The 18093-nt window shown below is 38.6% G+C and overlaps 1 protein-coding gene and 1 pseudogene across 1 annotated transcript in view; one reads left to right on the top strand and one right to left on the bottom strand.

Moving 5' to 3' along the window:
- The window catches only part of HSPA4 (heat shock protein family A (Hsp70) member 4), a 42155-nt gene that overhangs the window by 16358 nt on the left and 7704 nt on the right, over window positions 1-18093 (bottom strand). Inside the window, exons 2-7 of the mRNA XM_061189597.1 lie at window positions 15101-15158; window positions 13146-13286; window positions 11164-11286; window positions 6027-6126; window positions 5234-5367; window positions 2310-2554 (exon numbers count right to left, since the gene is read on the bottom strand). Of these exons, the coding sequence (XP_061045580.1) occupies window positions 2310-2554; window positions 5234-5367; window positions 6027-6126; window positions 11164-11286; window positions 13146-13286; window positions 15101-15158 (801 nt within the window). The remainder of the gene's footprint in view (window positions 1-2309; window positions 2555-5233; window positions 5368-6026; window positions 6127-11163; window positions 11287-13145; window positions 13287-15100; window positions 15159-18093) is intronic.
- LOC133089530 (transmembrane protein 203-like) lies at window positions 6450-7127 on the top strand (annotated as a pseudogene).

Genomic DNA, 18093 nt, shown 5'->3' with positions numbered 1-18093 from the left:
ATTTGAAAATGTCCAAAATAAAAACATGAAAAGCAAAGGTACAGAGAGCATTCTAGAAAGATGTCAGCAGCAGCAGTAGAGGTTGTTCCTTTTTTTAAAGTTTTATTGAAATTTAATTCACATACCATAGAATTGACACATTTAAAGTGTACAATTCAATGGCTTTTAGTATATTCAGAATTGTGCAAACATCACCACTATCAATTTTAAAACATTTTCATCACCCTATAAGAGTATTTTCATCACCATTAACATTATTCTCCCAACTCCCCCACCAACCCTCCAGCCCTAGGCAACCACTCATTCTGGACATTTCATATAAATAGAATTAGACAAAATGTAGTCCATTTTAACTGATTTCTTTCATCTAGCATAAACTTTTCAAGGTTCATCCATGCTACAGTACGCATCTGTACAACATTTTTTTTAATTGCCAAATAATATTCCATTGTATGGACATATCACATTTTATTTTATCAGTTGATGGGCATTTGGGTTGTTTCCATTTTGGGGGTATTATAAGTAGTGCTGCTATGAACATTCATATATAAATTTTTGTGTAAATGTGCTTTCATTTCTCTTGGGTATGGAGTGGAACTGCTGAATCATATGGTAACTCTATATTTTACTCATTTTTATGTGAAATAAGTATTTCTGAGCTTTTATTTTTTTAATAAATTTATTTATTTATTATTTATTTTTTATCTTTGGCTGCATTGGGTCTTCGTTGTTGCACACAGGCTTTCTCTAGTTGCAGGGAGCGGGGGCTACCCTTTCGTTGCAGTGCGTGGGCTTCTCATTGCAGTGGCTTTTCTTGTTGCGGAGCATGGGCTCTAGGCGCACAGCCTTCAGTGGCTGTGGCATGAGGGCTCAGTTGTGGCTCACAGGCTCTAGGGCGCAGGCTCAGTAGTTGTGGTGCATGGGCTTAGTTGCTCCGCGGCATATGAGATCTTCCCGGACCAGGGCTCGAACCCCTGTACCCTGCATTGGCAGGCGGATTCTTAACCACTGCATCACCAGGGAAGTCCCTTCTGAGCTTTTAGAAGGGAGGTGTGCACTGCCACTAGAGATGCACTGGACACGTTGAAAATAGCTTGGTGATTCCTCAAAAAGCTAAACATATGATTACCACGTGACCCAGCAATTCCCCTCCTAGCTATGTACCCAAAAGAACTGAAAACAAGATACTCAAACAACTTGTTCATGAATGTTCATAGAAACACTCATCACAATAGCTAAAAGGTGGAAACCCAAATGTCCATCAACTGATGAATGGAAAAATAAAATGTGATATACCCACACAAATGTAGTATTATTTGCCATAAAAAGCAATGAGGTACTAATACATGAACCTAGGAAACATTAAGTTAAAGAAGCCAGACACAAAAGAAGCCAAACACATACTGTATGATTCCCCCTAACACATCATAGATACACAAAAAGTTGTTTAATAAAAATGAAAACCATCACTTTCAAGTAGAAGAGAAAGGTGACTACAAATCTGGTTACTAGGCACAGTAATCTAATTCTGGTAGATTAAAAGCAATTCTGACTCCATCTCAATTTTCTGAAGATGGCTCAGGCCACCCTTCTCCAAACAAGCCATCAGTCTTGCCTGAATTCTACCAGTACAGTTCACATACTGAAGAACATCCAAGCAACCTAACCAGATAACAGAAGCATTCTGGGTATTTCTGAGGATAGCCCTGAAATGTCAGTTACCCAGAATTCTTGTAGTATTATACAAGAAGACCCGTTGTCCTCAAGTGATACTGAACTACTCAAAAACACCAATTTCTGAATCAATGACTACAGCAAATTCAGTTTAATCTTGCATTAAAGCACTTTGCCCTGAATTTATGGAAACTGGTAACTCACGTGTAATACATGCACAAGTAAAGGAACTGCCAATTTCCTGGAATATTCAAATAACCAGAACAAACCTAAACCTAATAGTCTACATTATTAGACTAACCAAACCCAGCCTTCACATCAAAGGCAATATCTGGACTTCCCTGGCGGTCCAGTGGTTAAGACTCTGCACTTCCAATGCAGGGGGTGCGGGTTCGAACCCAGGTCGGGGAACTAAGATCCCACGTGCCATGAGGCGCAGCCAAACATAAAAATAAATAAATAATTTTTTTTTTTTAATAAAATAAAGGCAAGATCCTGAATGGCCTCTAATTTTTACCTATAGAACTGAAGTTATCATATAACATCCATATGATTTCAACAATTAGCTAATTAAGGCTAATATAAGTAGAGAAACATCACAGTTCAGTTTACCATCAAAATATTAACATGATTACCTATTCATAGTTCCAGATACATCAACATCATTCATAAAACATTCGATGCTCAAAGGAAGGTCTGAAGCATTTGCACTCATCAATTTCTTGAGTTTCTCACACTCCTGAGACAGTCGTAATAATGCACGGATTTTGGACTTTATGTCTAGCTTGTATTTCTTCCCAAATTCCTCACAGAAGTGATTTACTAGCACCTCATCAAATTTTCTGCCTCCCAGTCTTGTGTCAAATGCAGTGGCCAGAACCTTTGAAAAAAGATGATAATTAATTCAAAAACTAACCAATTTAAAATTTTATCACGATATATATTTAACTGGTAAACTGTCATAAAAAGGCTGAAACAAGGCAATGTGCATGTGTCATTTAATCATGGTTACAACCACTATGGAAAGAGACATTGTAATCCCCAATTTACAGATGATACAAAGACCTAGATAGATAACATGCAGGTCACAAAGATATTAAGTGGTAGAAGTAGCATTCAAAACCCAACCTCAATTCCAAAACCTATGCCTTCTCCACTACACCAATCTGACTCCAAGCAACAATTATAATTCAAGGCCCAATAGACTAACATGTCATGTACAGTTCTAGTCTTATTGCTACCACAAAACTGTGAATAATACCAAAGGCTTATTTAGTTCTATGCAATTTACTACCAGAAAATATGCTAAAGCCCGAACTCACAGCTATCTGTTTCTATTCAACATAGAAGACTAATTAGGTTAGGTTACCCTTTTCCAAATCTCTGGCAGATTAGAAGCAAACTAGATCTAATCAGACCCAATAACAGAAGACTGGCTAAATATGTGATGAACCACACCCTTAAAACAATCTTCAAAGAATGTTAAATGTCCTCAGGAAGTTTTTCTTAATAAGTGAACTCATAGGAGAGGAAAAAAAAAAAAAAAACAGACACAGTTCTGTGTAATTCCAATTTTGTTTTCATAAAAGACTAGAATGAAATACACCAAACTGTAATAAGATCATGAATGTCTTTTCTTTATACATAAATGTTCCAAAATTTGATTTTATAATAAGTATTTTGATAATTAAGTTTTAATTATAATTGGAAAACTGACAAGTAACAGCTGATAATGAAGCAGAAACTAATACACATCACTTTGACTCAAAGACAAGGCTAAATTATGGCCAGTATCTTCTGTCCAAAAAGGTGAGAGGGCTTCCCTGGTGGCGCAGTGGTTAAGAATCCACCTGCCAATGCAGGGGAGCAACAATGCCAATGTTGCTCCCACATGCCACGGAGCAACTAAGCCCGCATGCCGCGCAACTACTGAAGCCCGCGCACCTGGAGCCCGTGCTCCATAACAAGAGAAGCCACCACAATGAGAAGCCCGTGCACCGCAACGAAGAGTAGCCCCCGCTCACCGCAACCAGAGAAAAGCCCGCACACAGCAACGAAGATCCAATGCAGCCAAAAATAAATAAATAAAATAAAAAATAAATAATTAAATTAAAGTTAAAAAGTGAGAGTACAAAATGGAATTTAGAAATAATCCTATTATGGATAAAAGTAAAGCTTAAACAGTGAGAAAAAGACTTGGTCCATCATTCATATCTGTAAAAATCGTGAACCTCTTATTTCCCAACCATCCCAAAGATTTATTTGTTTGTATTAAAAAAAAAAACAAAAACATAAACCATAGAAACAAATCAGAATATAAAGCAGAGGCAAGTCCAGTTTTCAAAGAAACAGGATTGTAACAAAGAGAAACTCAAAATGCCTTCCAAACCTAACAAGTACTTATTTTGGGATAGGTAGTCCACTCGACCAACCCCTAAATTGGAGGCAGAAAACCAGTTTAGACCTGGCACTAAGAACCTTGATACAGAACCCAAATAATTAAATACTCAAAATATCCTTGGTTCTTAAGCAAATTCTAGATAAAATCACCAAGCTAGAGAACTGATTTTATATCCCACTGAGGAACTAGCATATACCATCAAATTCGACTGTGACTCACAGACATAGAAAACAAACTTATGGTTATCAAAGGGGAAGCGGGGGGAATAAATTAGGAGGATGGGATTAACACTACTATAAATAAAATAGATAACCAACAAGGACCTACTGCATAGCACAGGGAACTATACTCAATATTTTGTAAAAACCTGTAAGGGAAAAAAGAATCTGAAAAAGAATATATATGTATAACTGAATCACTGTGCTACATACCTGAAACTAACACAACACTGTAAATCAACTATACTTCAATTTAAAAAAATAAATTAAAAAAAAACCCTCACTGAACACCTAAAATCTATACCTTTCACTCTATATAAATTTTACCTTAATAAAGAGACTAATACAGGAAATGTGTATATATATTTTTTAAAATTTTTTTCAACTGTGACCATGATCACCCTCTGGTCCCTCTCTGCCATTAACACTGCTAGACTTCTCTGTGTACAAAACTGCTTTCTCCAGAGCTCTAACGTCTCCAGACATCTAGAATATCACTCCTAGTCTGGTTTCTTTCGGCCACCCAAGTTCTAGTCACTCCATCCTGTTCCCAGACCACTCAAAACCTTAAGAGAATATGTTTATCATTTCCTCAATCCTCAGTGTAAGATATATGAACATGTTAAAGATTCCTCCTAGTAAGCTTGCAAGGCAAGCATTATTTTCCCGACATTATAGATAAGAAAAATAGGCTCAGGACTCTAAGAGTTTCTTCCTCAAGGTCTATGCTCTTTGCTTCATACCATGTCAACTCTTGATAAATTATTTTGGGCTTACAACTTCCACCCAACCCCTACCTACCTAATTTCTAGTTCAGATAGCTCATACCAAGTTTCCACTAGTGAAACAAAATTCTTTAACCAATTATTTTAAGTTGTCGCTCATAAATTCCTAATTACCATACACTTGTAATACAGTCTTCTGGAAAAAATATACTTACTTTAAGTTTTCCTCTATTAAACGCACATACAGAAACTTGATAAGAAGAATGCCCCATGTCTACAAAAACTACATTTCTTGGTTTCTCTTCTAAGGCAGGAAGATCTTGTTTATAGATTCCATATGCAAGAGCAACTACACAATAAGAAAAAAATTCAACATAATGTTACCATTTAAGTACTAAACTTAAAATTCATTTAAGAAGGAAAAAACAGACTCTGTATACAGATCCATGAAAGACTCAAAATCTTTATAAGCTCTGAATGATTTATTCATGAAGGACACTAACTTCAAAGAGTTAAATGCCGACATTCACTTAGGTTTCCTTACGTTTCCAATTTCCAATTCCAACAACTTTGGCAATTTTACCCAAAACCACTTCCTCCACTTCTCCAAACATTTCTTCCCATGTTTCTACTATCCTTGTGCCATCTCAACATTCCCATATATTCCACCCCCTGAGATGTTGCTTTATACCCCACCCCTGTAACTCCACCAATCCACAAGTTGGAGAAAAACCCAATATTTAAACCAAAGCAATGCTCCAAACACACAATAAATGCGTTCCTTTCCAAACAAGCATGCAATTAAATACCAAAGCAAGTGCTATGAGGATACAGAAAAAGCACTTCTCAGGTGAACTCTTCATAGAATGTGACAGAGTATCCAAAAAAACTATGACACACAGGTGGTAAGTGCTCCAAGCAAAACAGGGAACAAGAAAACCTAGGGTTTTAAGATTTCACAACCTTCAAGATGGAGCAAGTCAAAAATTTCAGTTAATAGTCTCTTACCTGCAGTAGTTTCATTCATTAATCGAAGGCAATTGAGACCAGCAATCTGTGTTGCATCCATCACTGACCGTCTTTCTGCATCAGTATAGAAACAAGGAACCTATAAAAAAATTTGAAAGTTTACTGTATTATGGAGATCCCTCATTTAAAATATACCTGTCAAACAACAGTAAAATCCAGAAACGCCCTCAAATACTTACAGCAATTTATTCTGTATATGATCAAGGAAGTATTTCAAACCAGTAGGAGAAAGTTGGACTATTCAGTAGTCTTGGGACAAATGGACAGCCATACAGAAAAAATAATAAAGTTGTATCCTTACTATACACCTAATACCAAAATATATTTCAAATCAAAAATTTAAATGTTTTTTAAAAATCATGAGTACCATAATAAAAGGGAATCTTTACCGTCAAAGAAAAGATGGGATTTTCTAAATATAACACAAAACCCAAAAGAACCGGCAGGTCAAGGTGGGAGTCCGCTGGTGGCCAGTGCTGGGTCCCAAGCCGGGGCCGGGAGATCAGTGGCACACCTGGGCCAAGGGCTGCAGCAGGCAGGGCTGCTCGCTGCCTCTCGCTCGCCTGGCAGCAACAACGGCAGACATCAGTGAGGCCCGTGGTGACTGGAGGCGCAGCCCGGTGGGTGGGACGTACGGCTGTCCCTGGCTCGCTCATCCTGCGTGATGCTCTTCTCGCCAACAGTGGCTGGGCTTCACTACCTTCAAGATCTTCTAGCACCTGGCTGGCCCTGTTGGTGTTCTCTGTGCTACTGACCCTGCATGTGGACAGCCTGGCTCCCAGCCTCTCCTGGTGAAATGTGTCTGTGCCCTTCTTCGCCGCTAACAGGCTCAGCACCTACTTCCTCACTATCATCTCCGTGCATCTCTTCCAGGACGGAGAGAAGCAGCTGGCCATGCTCAGCCTTTTCTGAGTCCTTAGAGTTCTTAGCCTCAAGTTCATTTTCAAGATGTTGTTATGCCAGAACATACACTCAAAATAAAATGAGCTCTCCTTTGACCTGATCAAGTCTCTGGTCTTCATTCTCCTGAAGCTGCTCTTGATCTGCACCTGCTGGGTCAACCAGCCTTGCAGAGGATAAGCTATTGACAGAATGCCCAAGCTGAAGTCCCTCTTCAACCACACCACTGAAGAAGTCTGGGTCTGAAAGCCAGCTGTGCCCTGCTGAGTACCCACTTTTCTCTGTACTGATCATGTCTGAAATAGTTGCCTCAGCAGGGCTACAAAGAGCAGCCTTGATCCTTAAAACGTATTCCCTCTTGGACTTCCCTGGTGGTCCAGAGGTTAAGACTCCGCACTTCCACTGCATGGGGCACAGGCTCGATCCCTGGTCGGGGAAGTTCCACATGCCACATGGTATGGCAAAAAAAAAAAGTATTCCCCCTTATTTCATGCTTTGAATAACTAATCCTAAAATGAGATCCTGATAAGAGTCCCAGGCCAGACAGTCCTGAACTCCTCTGACAGTTGTAAACTGCATATAAGTAAAATGTTCTGATGAGCTCTGAATATTTTCATGGATCCTGGGAAAGTACCCATTGTGCAAAGGCTGCCAAGCTGGACTTGGGGTTTCCCCTGGGTAGCAGCACCGACCTGGGAGCGCACTGCTCCAGCCCCCAAGACAAGACTTCCTTAGATGCTTGAGCTCTAAAAAGTGTAAACCAGCTTGTGAATCCTCCCCTGTGCCACTGGGGAAAATGGTCCTTTCTTCATTCCAGCCCAGGCAGACAAGAGTATGTTGAATAAGCATAATTGGGACCCTATCTGGAGACCTGAAAAGAACTTGCTTTCAAGGCGCAGCTTGGGTTCCTATCCCAGCAGATGGCAGTGCCACGACTTTTCCACCACCCTGTGGCCAGCACTGTTAGCACACCTGAGACAGATTTAGGCATCCCTAAGGGATCAGAGGGAGGGCAGGTGCTCTGATGCTCATAGGCACTGAGACTTACAAATACTAAGTTTACAAATGGTCTCAGCCCACCGAACTAAGGTCTTTGGTTTGATGTCAGGTGCCAAATGAGAACATCTGCTGAGATAAAAATAAGAGAATGTTTTGCTGGGGAAGAAAAGAAAAGAAAAGAAAAGAAAAAGGCGGGGAAGGGGGTTGATACATTTGACTCATTAAAAAATTCTAATGACCAAATGGGGAAAAATATTTGCAACTGACATCATAAAACAGCAAAGAGTTAATCTCTCTAATATTCGAACAACTACAAATCAAAATAAAGACCATACACTCAAAATAAAATGAAGAAAGGACAAGAATATTTCACAAAAAGCGAAATACAAAATAGTTCATAAATTTTAAAATGTTCTAGTTTACCTAAAGAGTAAAATATCAGCATTAAAATCACACACACTTTGCTACCATTATTTAGCTATCAGAATTATTTAATACACCAATAAGCTGTGCTGGTGAGGCTGTGGTCAAACAAGCCCTCTCATGCATTGCTGATATAAGTATAAATCAGCACAAATTCTCTAAAGGGCAATTAAACAACAGCTGTTAAAGTTTAAAATACACATATCCTTTGTCCCAGCAATTGCACTTCTAGGAATTTAGCCTATAAACTACAAACTTATCACATAAGAGCAAAATGATACTTGTTCAAGTTTACTCATTGTAGTATTCTTTGCAATTAAAAAAAAAAAAAAATCTGGAAGCAACCTGGATGTCCAACAAAAAGAGACTAGTTAAACAGATTATGGTACACATAAACTGTGACACTCTGCTGCACTAAAAGGAACGAAGCACCTCTTTACTGCTATGGAACATATATAAGGTAAATTGTCCAAAATATACTAAAAGAAAAATGAAAGTAAAAAAGGACCTATACATATTTGCCTGGGTACATAAAAACCTCTGGAAAGATCTGTAACAAAGTGGTAAAACTGGTAACCTCTAGGAAGGAAAATCTACTTACTAGGTAACAGATGTGCTAAAGCTTCCCATATACCCTTTTACACATTTGATTTGATTTGAACACGAGGGCTACTATTACCTTCCCCCAAAAATAAAGCTTATATTTTAACAATAATCAATTTATAAATAAAGCAAAATCCACCCAGGCCTTATTTACATAGCAATCAGATATACCATAGTACCAAAAGCTAGAGCAGTGACTGTGCAGAGAAGACTGTGCAGAAAAGAGTTCACACAGAGGCCAGAGACCACTATCCTCAGGCCCAATGGCAAGGTTGGCCCTTTTCTGCATCTAGGAATTTGAATGATAAATAGTTCCCTAAATCAACAGAAAAATTTCCCTAAATTATAAGAGTGGCTCACTGTGCCTAAACTGTTTGTACAATGTAGTTTATGCTTTACACTTAATTTGCTTCTGGAAGTCTGGAATTTTGGTACATGCAAGGCATAACATGCCTATGTGAATGACCTCCAATAGAAATCCTGGACTCCAAGGCTCAGGCAGAACTTCGCTGGTGTATGACATTTCATACGTGCTGTCACAACTTGCTGCTGGAGGAATTAAGCACTTCTGGTCTGACTCCAATGGAAGGTGACTCTTGGAAGCTTGTATCTGCTTTCCTCCAGACATTGTCCATGTACTTTTCCCCTTTACTGATTTTGCTTTGCATCCTTTCACTATAATAAATCTTAGCCGTGAATATGGCTTTATTCTGAGTCCTGTAAATTCTCCTATCAAATCACCAAAACTCTTGAGGACCCCCAACACATAGCTTAATTCATCACCTTTTAACTTGATCCCAAAAGCTGGAAAAGCCACTCAGGCAGTCTTGCCATTTTACATAAATTTTACTTCTACATGGAGCAAAATTCAGAATCAAAGTTAGGGCAGTAAAAGGAGCTGTTACAGTGGAGGATTACTGGACTGAATGTCAATATTATGACATAGTATGAGTGTGTTTCATGTTTGGTAATTGCAATCATTGTTGCTTTTGTTGTGGTCATCCATGTACAATGCTTGGTGTCAGTCTATTTATCTCTTGTAAAAATAAAATACAGTGTGTGTGTGTGTGAAAAAAAAAAAAGAATAAATAATGAATTCCAGTGGCAACCAAAACAAAAAAAAAGGGCAGTAGATGGGGGGAAATGGGGACAAATCTCAAAGTCCAACAGACATTTGGGGGAAGGCAGAAACCATCTAAGAAATACAGTGCCTGTATTGAATCTGAGCTCTTTAAGGGAAGTAGCATTCTTATTCTTTGCATCCCCAAAATGTGGGTTATGAGCCATAAGCCAATTCTTCCTGACAAATGTCAGTACTACTTTACTAGATAGCCAAGAACCAAGGAATCCATCAGTCAAAAAACTGTGAGGTGAAATAAGCCACCTAACAGTCCTTGCTTTGCCAACCAATGCACCAAAATTAAGACAAAAGATGCCAATAAACAACAAGGTCCTACTGTACAGCACAGGGAACTATATCCAATATCCTGTGACAAACCATAATGGCAAAGAACATATATATGTGTAACTGAATCACTTTGCTGTAGAGAAGAAATTAACACAACATTGTAAATCAACTATACTTCAATAAAATTTTTTAAAAATAAACAAAAATTTTAAAAGGCAAAGGAAGCCAAAGAGCTAAAATATCAGATAACAACGGCAGAATGAGGAGATTCATTGGAAAGGCCAATACAACCACCCAAATTTCAACAGTCCCTATGGACTTCACCATACGACAAGCACAAAGCTACAAACAGCCAGGCTTCTGTCTAAAGAGGGAAATGGAAAAGACAAGATGAAGTCTACTGCTGCCTTGCCTTAAGCGCTGGATACAAAAACAGCGAAGATACAGAGATAGAAATCAAGAAAAAAACAGCATTTCTAATTGAGAGTATTCAACTAATTCAACAAACAAGTGGCTACCATGTGCCAGGCACTATGCTAGGTGCTAGAAAGAATCCAGGAAGAAGTGGGCTTAGAAATAAGCCTTTAAACAGACAGAATAACAGAATCATGAGCAAAAACTAGGGGGCAGAAAAAAATATTCAAGAATATGAGAACTAGTTTGATAAAGTCTTAAAATAACCATTACCACCTAAGACAAAAAGCAATTTTATTTTCAATTAACAGCTTTCTTCTTTCTGCTTCTTCATGCAAGACCCCAATAATGTGTAGGGTACAAACTCACCGAAACAACACAGTCCACGACAGGCTTCTTAAGAACACTTTCTGCTGTCTCCTTCAGTTTGGACAAAAGCATGGCAGTCACTTGCTCCGTGGTAAAATTTCGCTCTTCCTCCATGTATTTCACCTGCAATAAAAAAACAAAAGGATCTAAACTTAATATTTCTTCATGTCCTAAAAACCTAAAATGAATAATCTCTAAATCATCAATGGAACATTAACTCAGGAAGGAATTAAGAAAGCTAGTTTCAGAAGCGAAAATAACTTGAAGGTCACTTTTAGCTTTTTAACATGCTTGTCAAGCATGATACCTGGAGATGAGGACCACTATGTAAATGGTACGTTGTGACCACCAACAAAACTTGAAGACAATTACCTGGGCAGAAGCAAATTGGTATAGCTCACTATGACCCACACTGTTCCTCCATAAAGGGATCTGGTGGTGGAAACTATTTTACCATCTGACGTACTGTGTGTATTTTACTTTGTTTACTGTGTTGACTTTATGATCATCGTCCCAATTAGGATCCAATCTAACGCAATGGTTTTTGTCAGATTTGTTCACTGTCATAGCCCCAACACGGAGGACAAACTTGACACAATAAATACTTGTTGAATTAAAGAATAAACGACAAACAAAGCTTCAAGATATCCTACACCGGGATAAAGGTATGCAACTTTGACAACAGTTACAAACTTTAAATGTTGAAAAGACTGCCTAAGTAAGGTAAGGTCCTATTCCACATGCCCATACTCCCCAAGTACAACCCAGACCAGAAAATGTCACTTTCTTCTTTCAGTTCCTGCTCCAACTCAACTTGAACACCACCTTCTCACTCCCCAGCCCAACCATAATTTATTCTGGTTTAGAATTTAACAGTGTCTCACTTTATTGCATGATAAAGATGGGAAAATAACCCTCCCAGTGAGCCTCTTTCAAAGCTACCCCTTCTTCCCTCATTTGTCTTCATCAATTCCTCCAAGCTCATACTTGGATCCACTTTTTCCCAGGTCTTCTCCCTAGTCTCTTTCTCCTTTGGCACTTGTAACGCTTCTGACTAAATCTGCCAATACCCATCCTATTTCTTTCTTGACTGTAAGTATCCCCCATTTCCTCAGCTCCCTTTCCTTTTTTCCTCCTCTGCACTTCATATTTATCCATTATTAGGCCCATTCAAACTGTTCTAAAATTATTGCTGAAAATACCATAAGTAAACCCAGTGATCATTTTTTAGTTATCAAAATTCTTCACTTCCAAATTCAAGTGAATTCTCTGCTACAATGGCACAATTAACTACCTTTTCCCCACAATCCTCATCATCTCTTGGATTTTGAACCTGTTCCCATGATCCTTATTTCTCCAAATGGGGTGTCTCAAACACCACATTTCCTCTCTCTAAACTCAGTTGCCTGAAAAGCTCAAATACCCTTCTGGATTCCTCTTACCACCTGAGTGCAAGAGAGAGATGTGTTCACCGTACCCATCCCTCAGCCTCTAATCTTTTTTGCATGATCAGTTCACTGCATGCTTCACAAAGAGACTCTCCTAGATGCTGCAGAGATAGCAAAGACTAAACTCCCTTTTCCCCAAAAGAACAACACCTTTCCAATCCTACTGTCAAGAGTATGACCACATATCTGGCAGTGACTTTAAAGCATTGATTTCTTTGCCTGCTCTTCCGAAAGTCATTCACTAAAATCATACCAGCAAAACTGCTGCATTAGTCAACAAGACAAGTAGCAATGGCAGTTAACTTCACATCATTACCACCTATCTGTCCAACCCCTATTAACAGTGCCACCTATGGCTCCCAAATAAAATCCAGATTATTCAAAAAATGCCAATGGTCTTTACTAGCAAAAGACTTTCCAAACATTTGTAACCATTTTCATTACAACTTGAAAGTAGAATGGTATAATGTACAATGACCTGATAACATAAAATACTGTATTTCAATCATTAAGGTATTATCTTGAAAACCTTACCTTTATACCTGTTAACCCAGTGGGCAACTGCACAATATCATATGCAAGTTTAGATTTTTCTGCCTCCACAAATGGATCAGAGAATGCTCGGCCATGGAATCTTTTAAATCCTTGGACTGTGTTCTTTGCATTGGAAATTACCTAAGAAAAAGAGTATCAGAGTCAAAGAGTGGAAAGACTAATAGCAATTAAATTATGAAAAAAAAAATTCAGCAATCTCAGGGTTAAATTAGAATCATTTTCCTTCTGAGTTAGTTTTCTTCAGCACTAAACCTTTCTGAACGATGCCTGCTAGCTTGTGAGGTGAGGAGTGAGGGACCTGTACAGGTCACATGCAGGGCTAGGACCAGAGCCCAGACTGCCTTACTTCCTCATGAAGACAGGTCATTACCCTTATAAAAGTATTCTCTGTTCTTAAACTTCTAACAAACATTTACATAAAATAATTTTTATCTTTTAAAAATTACCCGTAGTTTGTGATTCGAACTTTCCATGGGTCAATCTGGCAGTATGTATCAATTCAGTTATTCTAGTGAAGAAAACTTACCATAAAGGAAAAAAAGATGACACTAAGCCCACAAAGATAATGCAAATAAACTGACAGAGCATTATTTATCACAGCAGAAAACTGCAAAGAGCCCAGAGGGTAAATGACAGGGGAATGGGTAAATAAATTATGGCATATCCATACAATGGTTAAGATTATTTTAGAAGTCTGGAGACAAGTATCTATATGATATGATGTCACTTTCTTGGGGTGGGGAGAAAAACATTTATATGCTTAGAAAGAGTATGCTAACTTCCAAATTCCTTACACTTTTACATCTATATTTTCTAATTTCTCTAGAATAAAGTATTATAATTTATGGGAAAAAATGCTGGCAAAGGACATTCAAAAAATTTAAGAATGAACTTCTGCTTAAGACTTATAGGCTCCTCTTCCCAATGCAGAAGTAAGTGCAACAAGTCCCAAGGAAAAACAGCAGAGCTCCTCTGCATCAGGAATGTCAAAAGGCACAAACAGAAGTTCTTTTGTAAAACAATATGAGGGTTCCAAAGTCAGGCCCTGTTTCAGTAAGCTGCCAAGTAGAAACTCAGTATCACAATAACTATGTCAACCTAGAACTAGGCAGCCAGTTTAGTACAATAACTATTCTCAATAATGAAAGCAAGTTTAAAAACAGGAAGAATTCACTGGAATTTTAGAAGGAAAGACGTTTCAAAACAGCTCTGTACTTGCTATCTACTGTCTCCTAAAACATCTTGAACTTTCTGAAAATGAGATTATAAAACACCCAATTTAATTAAATTGGCCAAGCACCATTTTCTTGGGCTTATAAATCTTAGGTGCTGCCTGGTCCAGAAAAAGAGACAGTTATTCATTCTATACGTTGCTCCAGATTGAACTACTAAAACATCTAACATGCAACTCCTTAATTTTATAGCAACCTCAGACACTCAGGAAAATAGAACTCTTCAGGTTCTGCTGCTCTGGTTACAGAGGAACCAGCAAATATGTCAGGTTCCTGGTTTAAAAGTAAACTAATGATAAGTGTGCTTCTACAAGTATGTTTTCCTTCCTTGAGAACCTTGATCAACACTGACCTTAAATATGAGTAAGATGAAAACAGAACAAGACACTTTAACGAGCATTTAAAATACCCAGGAAAAAATTTAAAAAATAAAATACCCAGGAGCAAGCAAACCTTGCTTAAACAATATCTGGATAAATACATCCTAGCACTTTGCATTAAACAGATTATATATGTTCATGCTATTTTAAAAAGCTATTTGTTTCTCACTCAAGTACATAAGAAGGATCAGGTTCATCTCTCTCAATTGTACACCCAGGGGGTCCCAGTGTTGGGCACATAATGGGCACTGAAATACTTGCTGAATGGGAAGGATGGACAAACCACAGAAAAAAGTCACTTTAGGGAAAAACAAAATTCTACCTGGCTTTTAGCTGCTGCTCCAATTGAACGATTCTTAGGACCAAAAGAAATGCAAGCCCTAGAAGACAAAACAAACATTTAAGCATCAAACCTTACTGTAATTATTACATCCAAAACCAAAGCAGGCAAGGACTTCCCTGGCGGTCCAGTGGTTAAGACTCCACGCTCCCACTGCAGCGGGGGAAAGGTTCGATCCCTGTTTAGGGAACTAAGATCCCATAAGCCTCGCAGCACAGCAAAAAAAAAAAAAAGCAGGAAAGATTTTTGAGTCTTAGCCGAAAAGCCCTATTATTTTTAACTGCACACAGTAAGTCTATGATTTTGACCTTTCTACTGAGTAAACTGTCCATGGAATGCGCTGCTTCTTAGAATAATGGGAGTTCGTCACTTAGATGTTGAAGTACAAGTTTGATATGACCATCTGTCTGAAATACTGGAGAGAAGTGGACTAACCAGTCTCCACTATCCTCTAATTCTTCAAGTCTGGTGTTCAAAATTCCAATATAAAATAGTATACCCTATCAATACATCAATAAAATGTTCTTTGTGTTTAGAACAGCTCATAACTTCACCAAGAGAATGGTCTATAAACCCTGAAAACAACTCTTGTCCTACTGTAAACACTGAATACGTAAAAAGTTATTTTTCTAGAACTAGTTTCCAAGGACTCAATTTCTTTTCTTTCTTTTTTTTTTAAAGACTCAATTTCTGACAAGGAACTTCATTCCCACTTCTGAACACATTCTTCCAAATCAATTCATATACTGCCTGCTGGTTTGATCTATATGCTGCTTATTTTAGAAAGCAAAATTGAAACTTGCTTAGAGGTATAAACACTTTAAAACACTGTGTTTAATCTTAAAAAGTCAGTTATTTTGGAGTTGATGTTTTTGCTACCATGGCCTCTATGCTTCCCCCTGTCTTTCACTCTGGAACCTTGCATATATTTGTCACCTCCCTTTCCAGTAGCTGATTTCTCTCAAGCTAAAATAAGATCAAATTCACCCATGCCACCCCCAAAAAATCCAAAAGACAAAGCTCTTCCCAGAGTCCATTTCTCCCTCAGGTTAGTAAAGCCTTCTCTTCCTCCTACTTAATAATAATGACTGCATAAATTGCCTACATGCACTATCCCATTTAATCCTCATAAGCACCCTATCTTATTCCCACTTTATAGGAGAGGAAACTGAGTCCAAAAAGGTATTAATAAATAAATTTGTCCAGAGTCATACAATCTGAAAGCAATGGGAGTCAGGACTATAGATAGTTTCTCCATACTTTACACTCTAGCTAGCTTTGACCCTCTCTCTATCCTCCCTGGACCCCTAATTCTTCGAACTTACTGGAATGAGTAAGAATAAGAGCTCTGCAGCCATACTGCCTTGGTCCAAATCTGACCACATTAGATGACCTATTAATTAAGTAGAACTGTTTTACTTAGATAAACTTACCAGCCCTGTACAAACTGGCAGAATGCTCAGCCTCTCTGTGCCTCAGTGGCCCTTTCCAACCAATGGTGCAAGAATCCCTGTGAGTAGGGCTTCCCTGGTGGCGCAGTGGTTGAGGGTCTGCCTGCCAGTGCAGGGGACACGAGTTCGAGCCCTGATCTGGGAGGATCCCGCATGCCGCGGAGCAGCTGGGCCCGTGAGCCACAATTGCTGAGCCTGCGCGTCTGGAGCCTGTGCTCCGCAACAAGGGAGGCCGCGATGGTGAGAGGCCCGCGCACCGCGATGAAGAGTGGCCCCAGCTTGCCACAACTAGGGAAAGCCCTCGCACAGAAACGAAGACCCAACACAGCCATAAATAAAGAAATAAAATAAATAAATAAAGCATGACACAAATTAAGCAATGTGAATACCATCAAGCTTTAAAAAAAAAAAAATGAAATAACGAATAACTACTCTTAAAATTTCTAAAAAAAAAAAAAAAAAAAAAAAAGAATCCCTGTGAGCCAATCTCCCAGAGCAGTTACAGGCAGCTATGCCCTGTATCAATATGACACAGCCTGGGATTTCATCAGATTTCCTATGAACCCTAAACTCTATGGGCCTAGAACATGCTGCGGGGTAGCCCCTCTAGAGCACAGGTGTCAAGCTCAGCCTTTCTGCAAATATACCACCTATCACTTAAAAAAAAAAAAAAAATTCCTGAGTACCACTTAAATGTCTCCCCTATCACAGCCCTTTAGAAAATTGCCCACCGTAATCTTACCTACTCCATTCACCCTGTCCACTCCTTCTAGCCTATGCATGCAAACCTACATCTTTCTAAAAGCCACCAGATCTGAATTTCTAAGATGCATCCCACCAATACCTCAATCCCAACATAACTAAAAGCCAACATTATTTATCTTCCATTGTTTCCTGCAGCCCTGTTTTCAAGCCTTCATCTCCTCAAAACAATACTAGCTCTAAGAACGAAAAAATTAATGTTCCCAACTTTATTGTATGTCCGTTGAAGGGTTAATTTCCTATTCTACCTTGGTAACTCTGAATCTGTCTTGCTTCTAATTACCTTCCAAATAAAAACATTACCAGCAAATAGGGTCCAGATTCCTTAATGTAGAACCTAAGGCCTCTCACAATCCCAACCCCACCCCCATTTTCCAGGTGCAATCTCAAGCACACAGTGCCCCAACACAAGTCAAATAGTCTTCCAATCCTCCTGCTTTGCTCTACCACTTTTGCCACCTGAAATGCCCTGGTCCTTCTAAATCTCACTCATTCTCCAGAGATATCACACACTTGTGATGCCTTCCCAATCCCTCTCAAGTAAAAATTGTTTCTACCTCTTAAAACTTATTAGACTTGGCTTAAAACTTACTGGACTTTGGGCAATGTGAATGTAGAACATTTCCATCATCACACAATGTTCTACTGTACAGAGCTACTCTAGGTAATATTCTCTTTGAAGTCAGTTAACATTTTTACTTACTCTTAAAATCTACATCTGCCTTAGAAGTAATAGATAGGAAATGGTTCTTATATCTTGAA

The sequence above is a fragment of the Eubalaena glacialis genome, chromosome 4, assembly GCF_028564815.1.
Source record: "Eubalaena glacialis isolate mEubGla1 chromosome 4, mEubGla1.1.hap2.+ XY, whole genome shotgun sequence".
Classification (NCBI taxonomy): domain Eukaryota; kingdom Metazoa; phylum Chordata; class Mammalia; order Artiodactyla; family Balaenidae; genus Eubalaena; species Eubalaena glacialis.
Note: the sequence above shows the minus strand (reverse complement) of the source record. Positions and strands in the feature narration are given on the sequence as shown.